The 10,084-nt window shown below is 46.8% G+C and overlaps 1 protein-coding gene across 1 annotated transcript; it reads right to left on the minus strand.

Annotated features, from left to right (window-relative positions):
- Nucleotides 1-4,910: 4,910 nt before the first annotated feature.
- Nucleotides 4,911-6,391, minus strand: LOC123094546 (probable carboxylesterase 18). The gene has a single exon (XM_044516525.1). It carries the CDS (start codon nucleotides 6,156-6,158, stop codon nucleotides 5,121-5,123), a length of 1,038 nt encoding a protein of 345 aa, XP_044372460.1. The 5' UTR covers nucleotides 6,159-6,391; the 3' UTR covers nucleotides 4,911-5,120.
- Between the last annotated feature and the right edge of the window lie 3,693 nt (nucleotides 6,392-10,084).

Genomic DNA, 10,084 nt, shown 5'->3' on the forward strand with positions numbered 1-10,084 from the left:
GGGCATCATGAAGAATATGACTAGAACATTTAAGTCTAACCCACTTCCTATACATAGGGATTTTGTGAGCAAACCACTTATGGGAACAATAATCAACTACCATAGGATGGTAAAACAAGCATAACTTCAAAATTTTAAGCACATAGAGAGGAAACTTGATATTATTGCAATTCCTACAAGCATATGTTACTCGCGCATAATAATTTTCAGTAGCATCATGAATGAATTTAACATTATAACCAGCACCTAAAGCATTCTTTTCATGATCTACAAGCATAGAAAATTTACTACTCTCCTCATAAGCAAAATTCTTCTCATTCGGAATGGTGGGAGTATCATAAGAGACTTGAATACTATAAATTGTTTCCACATTAAAAGAGTAATGTTCAGGAAAAGGGTGATCATAATCATGACAAGTTGTATAAATATAATCATCACTACTTTTTATAGCATAAGTTTCATCACAATAAACATCATAAGTAGCAACTTTGTTCTCATCATAATCGATTGAAACCTCTTCCAAGATAGTGGAATCATCACTAAATAAAGTTGACACTCTTCCAAATACACTTTCATATTTATCACAATAAGATTCAACATCCTCCAAAATAGTGGGATCATTACTTCCTAAAGTTCACACTCTTCCAAACCCACTTTCATCAATATAATCATAAGCAAGAGGCATGCTATCATCATAACAACTTTGCATATCAAAACTTGGGAGGCTAAAAATATCATCTTCATTAAACGTAGCATCCCCAAGCTTGGGACAAACATTAATTTTAGAAAATATATTCTTAAATATTTCATCCCCATCAAACATAGCTTCCCCAAGCTTGGGCCTTTTCATATCATAAGCATAATCATTCTCATCATTAATAGTAAGGATAGCATCAATAGTATAGCAATTAGCATCATCACAATGAGTAGTAGGAGCAACATCATTTGGGAAGGATACCTTTTTACCTTTGGTGCTCCTTCTCTTCCTTTTCTTCTTCACATTATGTGTGGGTTCAACCCTCTTCTTTGAGCTCCTTATTGATGAGATTGGTTGAATAGAAAGCTCATCCTCGTTACCTTCAAGCACTCACCTCCCAGCAACGGAGCCAGAAATGAGCTTGATGTCTACTACACAACCTTCTTCTTGTAGACATTGTTGGGCCTCCAAGTGCAGAGGTTTGTAGGATAGTAGCAAATTTCCCTCAAGTGGATGACCTAAGGTTTATCAATCCGTGGGAGGCGTAGGATGAAGATGGTCTCTCTCAAGCAACCCTGCAACCAAATAACAAAGAGTTTCTTGTGTCCCCAACACACCCAATACAATGGTAAATTGTATATGTGCACTAATTCAGCGAAGAGATGGTGATACAAGTGCAATATGGATGGTAGATAAAGGTATTTGTAATCTGAAATTATAAAAACAGCAAGGTAGCAAGTAACAAAAGTGAGCGTAAACGGTATTGCAATGCTAGGAAACAAGGCCTAAGGTTCATACTTTCACTAGTGCAAGTTCTGTCAACAATAATAACATAACTGGATCATATAACTATCCCTCAACATGCAACAAAGAGTCACTCCAAATCCCCTAATAGCGGAGAACAAACGAAGAGATTATGGTAGGGTATGAAACCACCTCAAAGTTATCCTTTTTGATCTATCTATTCAAGAGTCCGTAGTAAAATAACATGAAGCTATTCTTTCCGTTCAATCTATCATAGAGTTCGTACTAGAATAACACCTTAAGACACAAATCAACCAAAACCCTAATGTCACCTAGATACTCCATTGTCACCTCAAGTATCCATGGGCATGATTATACGATATGCATCACACAATCTCAGATTCATCTATTCAACCAATACAAAGTACTTCAAAGAGTGCCCCAAAGTTTCTACCGAAGAGTCAAAACGAAAACGTGTGCCAACCCCTATCCATAGGTTCATGGGTGGAACCCGCAAGTTGATCACCAAAACATACATCAAGTAGATCATGTGAATATCCCATTGTCACCACTGATAAGCACGACAAGACAAACATCAAGTGTTCTCAAATCCTTAAAGACTCAATCCAACAAGATAACTTCAAAGGGAAACCTCAATTCATTACAAGAGAGTAGAGGGGGAGAAACATCATAAGATCCAACTATAATAGCAAAGCTCGCGATACATCAAGATCGTGCCATAGAGAGAACACGGGAGAGAGAGGGAGAGAGAGAGAGATCAAACACATAGCTACTGGTACATACCCTGAGCCCCGAGGGTGAACTACTCCCTCCTCGTCATGGAGAGCGCCGGGATGGTGAAGATGGCCACCGGTGAGGGATCCCCCCTCCGGCAGGGTGCCAGAACAGGGTCCCGATTGGTTTTTGGTGGCTACAGAGGCATGCAGCAACGGAACTCCCGATCTATCTTCTGTTTTGATGTTTTTCGGGGTATATGGACATATATAGGTGAAAGAAGTCGGTCCATGAGACAGGGGGCGCGCCTAGAAGGGGGGCGGCCCCACCCTCATGGCCACCTCGAAGCTTCGTTGACTTGAACTCCAAGTCTCCTGGATCATGTTCGTTCCAAAAATCACGCTCCCGAAGGTTTCATTCCGTTTGGACTCCGTTTGATATTCCTTTTTTTCGAAACACTGAAATATGCAAGAAAGCAACAATATGGGTTGGGCCTCCAGTTAATAGGTTAGTCCCAAAAATAATATATAAGTGTATAATAAAGCCCATAATCATTCAAAACTGATAATAAAATAGCATGAATGCTTCATAAATTATAGATACGTTGGAGACGTATCACCACCCACTGGCCTTGAGGGATGGGTCCGGACATGACTGGGAAGCGTGAAGCGATTAAGTTGAACCTTGGGCCCTGGAGCTCGAGGTGGGAGAGGTGGAGGAAAGGGATGGCGTAAAGGACAAAAGATGGGTCTTAGCCCCTTTATAAAGGCGATGAATATCAAACGCCCCCTCCTAGGCCTTAAAACCTACCTATTCCCAAGGAATCATGCCAACAGAACGGTTGGGTTACCCACGCCCGTATTGATGAGAATCCCGTAATAAGGGGACATGATCTCAGCTTTGACAAGACATGTCAATGAAACTGCGGCTCGAAATATGGAGCGGCAGGCTAAAAACGGTTCGAAACAATGTCCAAGCGGTGACGTGATGTCCCGCTACAAAAAATTGTCAGCGGATTGGACTCGTGAAATATTATACTCTCTACGGTTGTGTGTGGGATTTGCTTTGCAGAGCCGGACACGATTCTTGTGTTCAAAGACTATTTTTGGAGTATTCGGAGAAGGAAACCGCCTTGCAATGCCGAAGACAATCTGCGCGCCGGACACCTCGTCATTGAAGTCTACTTCAGGGGCTAATGAGGGAGTCCTGGATTAAGGGGTCCTCGGCCGTCCGGTCTATGTGACGTGGGCCGGACTGATGGGCTATGAAGATACAAGACCGAAGACTTCTTCCCGTGTCCGGATGGGACTCTCCTTGGCGTGGAAGGCAAGCTTGACGTTCGGATATGAAGATTCCTTTCTCTGTAACTGACTTTATACAACCCTAGTCCCCTTCGGTGTCTATATAAACCGGAGGGCTTAGTCCGTAGAGGCAATCATACTCATACAGGCTAGACTTCTAGGATTTTAGCCATGATGATCTCGTGGTAGATCAACTCTTGTAATACTCATATTCATAGAGATCAATCAAGCAGGAAGTAGGGTATTACCTCCATAGAGAGGGCCCGAACCTGGGTAAACATCGTGTCCCCCGCCTCCTGTTACCATCAACCTTAGACGCACAGTCCGAGACCCCCTACCCGAGATCCGCCGGTTTTGACACCAACAGCCAACACTTCCAAAATAACTCCAAAAAAACACTAGGCATCACTACGAAGTCGAGGGACTAGTCAACTAGGAACAAGCCATCGAGAAGAGATCTGTGAACCCTAAGGTGGTGCCTTCAAGAAGGATACGCTATCGGAGTGCCGCCACGACTTGATCCAGAGGATCAATATTTTCATTCGGTTGACCTTGGAGGACATTGAGCAACCTCAACGGAGACTTCAAGAAGATGACGGTGTCCTAGGGCGCCGCCTCCATCGACCTGGACATGCCAGGCAGGGTTTTCATCCAGGTCAACACACTCCGCCTCCGAACAGGTTGCGGCCAGTCCCAGGGACAGAAGCCACATCACCGCCACCAATCGACAAGCACCGGCCGCCATGCTACCGACGCATGCATGGATTAGCCTGCACCTGAGCCGTGAGCTCTGCCCATAAGCACGTCGCTCCTGCCACCAAGGTCGTCGCCCTGCATCCCAACACTCCGGAGACCAACAAAGGTACGGGCTTGGAACTAGCCAACAAATCTCTAGCACAGACAGAGCCACTCGTGACCAGCCTGCCCTGAATAGCTCGACCTAGAGCCCGGAAGCACTAGGCAAGGGAAGTGGGGAGGAGAGGAGAGGAGCATATTCTGACCGGCGCCCCTGCACCGGTGACGTGTAGAGAGCCCACCCTTCCCTCTTGCAACATCCACAAACGTCACCCTGACGCCCCGCGATGGCTTCCAGAGAGCTCCACGTGGGGCAACAACGTCCACCCGTCCACCGGCGAGGGTCGCCGGACTGTCCGAGCCCTGCCGCCAAAGAGGGCCCACAAAGCGCCGCGTCCATGAACGAGAAGGCCGTCCCGCGCCGCCCACCACCGCCCGGAGAGGAGAGGAGGCCCCCCGCCGCCGCTGGGGCTTTGCCTGCTAGCGAGCTCCAATGGCGACGAGGCTAGGTGCGGCGGCGGCTAGGGTTTCCCTGTCGCTCGCGGTCGCGGGAGCGACCATGATGATGGTGTTTGAGGTGTCATTCATGTCCCCGTCACCGTTTCCATCACAGAATTACAGCACGATACCTAATCAAGTTTTACTCCAATATTTATCCGGTTCATCATTCATGCCAAACTTACCAAAAGTATGACTAATAATCATCAAACACATGCCATACTTAACCAACCACGCGACCACAGCAAAACCAAAAGAATGTCGCAACCAGAAGTACCAAACTACGCATCCGACACGGCATCCAGGTTCCCAAGTCCCAACCAACCAAGCGAGCAGGCGTGGAATAAGGGTTAATCGCTGCCGCCATCGTCGCTCTCGCCGACGAACTCGGCGATGCGTGTCATGAGGTTGCGCGCGTCATCGAACCCAGGGAAGAGGAAGAACGCGTGAATGCCGTCCGGGTACTCCAACACCCTCACGTCCTTGCCGCTGTCCTTCAGCACCTCGCAGTACCGCCTCTGCCAGTCCTGCAGCGGGTCATAGCCGCCGATGACGAGCAGCACCGGCGGGAACGCCGGGCTGTCCACGCCAGCGGCTGCCCGAGGGGAGGTGAAGCACGCAGCCTCGTGAGTGCGGTCAGCGCCGTCCGGGAGGAACGCGCGCCACATCCAGTCGGTGCGGGAGACGGACACGATCGGCGCGCCGTCAAGGCGGAACTCGGAGGGCGTGCGCTCCTCGCCGCCGAAGAAGGGCTGGATGGCGATGACGCCGGCGAGGCGGACGTTCTTGAACGCAGGTACGTCCGCGGCGTAGCGCCTGGCGACGTGGTGCGCGATGTTGCCGCCCGCGCTGTCCCCGGCGAGGTAGCAGCGGGAGGTCTGGAGCGGGACGTCCGCCGGGTGGTTATTCGGGTCGTCGAGAAAGCGGAGCGCGGCGAGGCCGTCGTCGTAGGGCGCGGGGAACCGGTGCTCCGGGGCGCGGCGGTAATCGACGGAGAGCACGGCCGCGGAGGCGTACCTCGCGATGCGTCGGCACGCGGCGTCGTAGGCCAGTGACGCCGCGGAGAGGAACGCGAACCCGCCGCCGTGGAAGAAGACGATCACGGGGAGAGGCGCTCCCTTGGCGTCGCCGGCGGGTCTCGCTGGGTGGAAGAGGCGGGCGCGAATGCGGAGGGTCGGGTCGATGACGACGTCGCGGGAGGCGACGCCGCGGCACGGGGAGGAGAAGGCCGGGACGCGCGGGTCCAGGAGGGAGAGCACGCGGCGGTTCACGGTGCCGTCGGCGCGGCGGGTGGCGTCGGCGACGTAGTCCACGGCCCTGAGGGAGAGACGCGTGATGCGCGACATGGGCGGCTTCGGCCTACTCCCCGGCGGGGGCTCCTCTGCCATTGTCGTGGTGCGTGCGTCCTCCGCTTCTCGAAGTGTATTCGCGTTGCTGCCTGGTTTGAGTAGGATTTGTAGTGGTTGGGTAACGGGTACTCTCTGCCTCTCTTGTTTGAGAGTGTGGGTTATCGCTCGAGTGAGTTCTGGTTTTCCTGATCTGCGGTGATAATGAGGTTACTACTTTACAAGGTTAGGTGTGTTGATGAACTTTTCTGTGATTTCTTATGGCAATGTACAATGGTTGATAAGGCGGTCTTATCTTAAATCTTGCATGTAATTTAGAGATGACAAAAAAATATGTCTATAGTGGGTCATCTTTTAGCCTTATCTTCAATAAATAATTAATTCTAAAAGCATGGTGAGACATGTTGTGCTAAAAGATCATCTTTTGCCTTCTCTTAATTAAGAGAAGACAAGCCTTTTCTTATGATTTCTCTCTCCTCCACCTCATCATTTATCCTACGTGGCATTGTTAAGATAGAACCATTGTACATGCCCTTATGTCCGGGCAGATAGAAAGGCAACTTTCAGCGAGCCTGTGGCCATCACATCCTAATATTGGAGGTTGAACGAAAATTGCTACCGGATCCGAGGTAATCTACTCTTGGAGGAACAATAAGTTCAAAAAATAAGAGCACCCATGCGTCAGGTATCTAAAAAAATTCTTTAGTTTCAGTCACGCTGAATTTGATTCGTCCCATCAGCAACCAAGGGTCAGCAAAGAAGTGTTAAAGAAAAAGGGTCGACAAAGAAAACAAAAGGAAAAGTGGAAGAAAAGGTGACTGAATTCGGCGTTTATCTTTATTAGTCGATGATTCTAGGAACACAAAAACCAAGCCGGGCAAAAACCGGACCCACATGCCAGGAGCTGACACGTGGCGCTTTCCTATTGGATCTGTTTGTCGAGAGTGGCTCTCGGCAAAGATTGCCCTCGGCATTGTTATTGTGGACCCACATGTCAGGAGCTGACACGTGGCGCTTTTCTATTGGCTTCGTTTGCCGAGAGTGGCTCTCGGCCAATGGCCCTCGGCATGTTACTGTGGACCCGCATGTCAGGAGATGACACGTGGCGCTTTCCTATTGGCTTTATTTGCCGAGAGTGGCTCTCGGCAAAGATGGCCCTCGGCATGTTATTATGGACCCACATGTCAGGAGCGGACACGTGGCGCTTTCCTATTGGCTATGTTTGCCGAGAGTAGCTCTTGGCAAAGACGCGCCAAGTGGCAACCGCCGTCCCCGTCTGTTGTCCATTAGCTACTTTATTTTGCCGAGTTGTACTGTTTGGCTCTCGGCAAACTCTTTGCCGAGTGCACATGTCCTGGCTCTCGGTAAATTCCTGTTTGCCTGAGAGGTGTACGTCGGGTGGCTTTTGCCGAATGCAACTCTCCGGCGGTTTTTGGCCCTTTGCGAAGTGTCCGTGGCACTCGGCATATAACACGATTCCAGTAGAGAAGGTGGGATCCTTCAACCCGTTAGTTTTGATCCCCATGGCCCCCTGTTCTTCCCCAGGCCCTCCTCTTCTTCTGCATAGCTCATATCGCCCCAGTCGGCAGTCGCGGCCATTGACATGAAGAGAAAGGCAGAGAAAGATTAAGAAAGTCAAAAAAATCATAAAATTGAAGGGAAAAGCAAGAGGAAGAAAAAGCAGCAGAACCCGAGATGATAATTACAAGAATAAATGGGGTAGGAAATGTAACAGAATCATAGTAGACCACAACCATGAGTTGAGTTCGCCTGGAGAAAGTAGATTTGTAAGGTCACACAAGTTCATGACATTAGATGAAAAATCAATGATAAGGACATGCAACTCTATAAATATCCCAAACAGAAAGATATTGTAGTACTGTCACTCATGCGGGGATCACTGAAGGATCTACCAGACACATCTAAATATGTCAACAACGAAAGAACAAAGGTAAGAAGAGAATGAGGCCTGAATGACATGATGCAGGTTCAACAATACTTTTAACATAAACCGGCAGAAGACCCTATGTTCTATTACACATATGATATGGATGAAACTGGGAAGGCAAGAAACATGTTTTGGGAATATGGAACAGGAATAATTATCAACAATATGGAGTCTATGTGAGTTTGATACGATGTACAAGCCAAATAAATACGAGTTCAAATTTGGTCCATTTGTAGGCACAATGGACATGGGGACAACTGCTTGTTTGCATGTGGTCGGTCGCAGAATGAAAACATAGGAACATTCAAAGTTGTTGTTTGAGAAATTTATGTAGTGCATGTCCGGAAAAGCAGCAATTTTGGTTATCAAAGGCCAAGATAGAGCAATGAAAGCAGCAGTGATAAAAAATTTCCTCTTGTAAAAACACAAATAGTTTATTCCACATTCTAAGAAAATCACAAGATAGGACAAGGAGATTATTTGCAACAAGACAAGGGCTACATGCTGAATTTTTTTGACATCATAATAAACTCTCAGGCAGTTGCAGAATTTGAAATTCGCTAACCCCAAATGATGGATAAATATCAAGTGCAAGAAGAAAAGTATTTCAAAGAAATGTGGAAAATTAGGAGAAAATTTCCATCTGTATATTACACGATCCTTTCATATTCATTCGTTCAGACAACTGCAAGAAGTGAAGGAACTAACTCAGTGTTCAGAGAAAATGTTGGATTAACATTCAGTTTATATGCTTCATGTCAGAATTCATTAGAGTCATGGAAACAATAGAGGGGAACCAAAGGAAAAATGACTCGCTTACTAGAAACACATGCCCTCTTGGTTGTCAGACTATGCACTAGAACGACAAGCAGGTAGACTATACAACAGAAGAACATTCTACAAATTCCAAGATGAACTGATGAAAATTACCAAGAACTACATGACTGGAATCGAAAGGTACAGGGCATACAATGGATAAAAGGTACCAGTACATTCCCAATATGATTACAACCCTAGAACCTTCTTGTTAAGATAAGATACAAATTCATATAAAGTATAAAGGATAACTTTTGACAAAGCAGAGTGGAGGCCCATCGCCGAGAGGCTTGGGCCATAGCGGGCCCCTCTGGCTTCCGTCTGATCTGGCTTTGAGATCTGTGTACCATCTTTTAGGTCTGCCACTGATTAGGCTTTCATTTTTCTAATTGCACTTAGATGAGTTCATGTCACTAAGTATTAACAGGGTTAAATCTTGATACATGTGTATACGCACGAATCTTTTTTGAGGAATCTTTTCTGAGTTCATGGGAAACTTCTTTTAGGAATATAAGTTTTAATCACCAACCAATTTTCTTGTACTATTATAGAAATTTAGTAAGTTATACTACTTTTTATACTATTAGGGAATCTTTTTGGTTAAGTATTCATGACTTAATATTTCGACCCCTAGTCTAATACATACTCTACTAGAATCGTATTAGTGTGATCATTAGCATGCTTCATTAACAGAACCTCGATAAAGTAATGATGATGGCATAGTGTTTGCACGGATCACGAATCATGCATTGAACGTGGATAACATGGGGTCGCACTGCCACCCAGTGGGGTGGCATAGTCCACAGGTGTTAAAAAATCCAAACTTCTTTATAAGAGCCGCACGGATAAGACCATCGACGTAGGACTGCCCTGCTCTCATATTGTGACACGCTTGGTTGAGTCACTTCTCTGTGTCATTTTATTTTTGTAACATACGGTTAGCCTACTGCCTCCCAGTTTGTATGGAGTAGCTGCCCCACCTCCCTGGTGACTTCACCAACCAGGAGTGGGGGTGATATGTATGTAGGATATGTCTATGTAAACACCCCATTTATATAGATATATGAAAAACAGTGGGAGTTCTCTCCCACCGTCAATTTCTTAAAAAAATCGATGTAAATCTCCGACATTGGTAACCTCTCCCGATATAGTGAAGTTTGACTAACTAGAGCCCATTGTTTTTTTCCCTTCTCGCTGATGAGGT

Source organism: Triticum aestivum, chromosome 4B (genome assembly GCF_018294505.1).
Source record: "Triticum aestivum cultivar Chinese Spring chromosome 4B, IWGSC CS RefSeq v2.1, whole genome shotgun sequence".
Lineage (NCBI taxonomy): Eukaryota > Viridiplantae > Streptophyta > Magnoliopsida > Poales > Poaceae > Triticum > Triticum aestivum.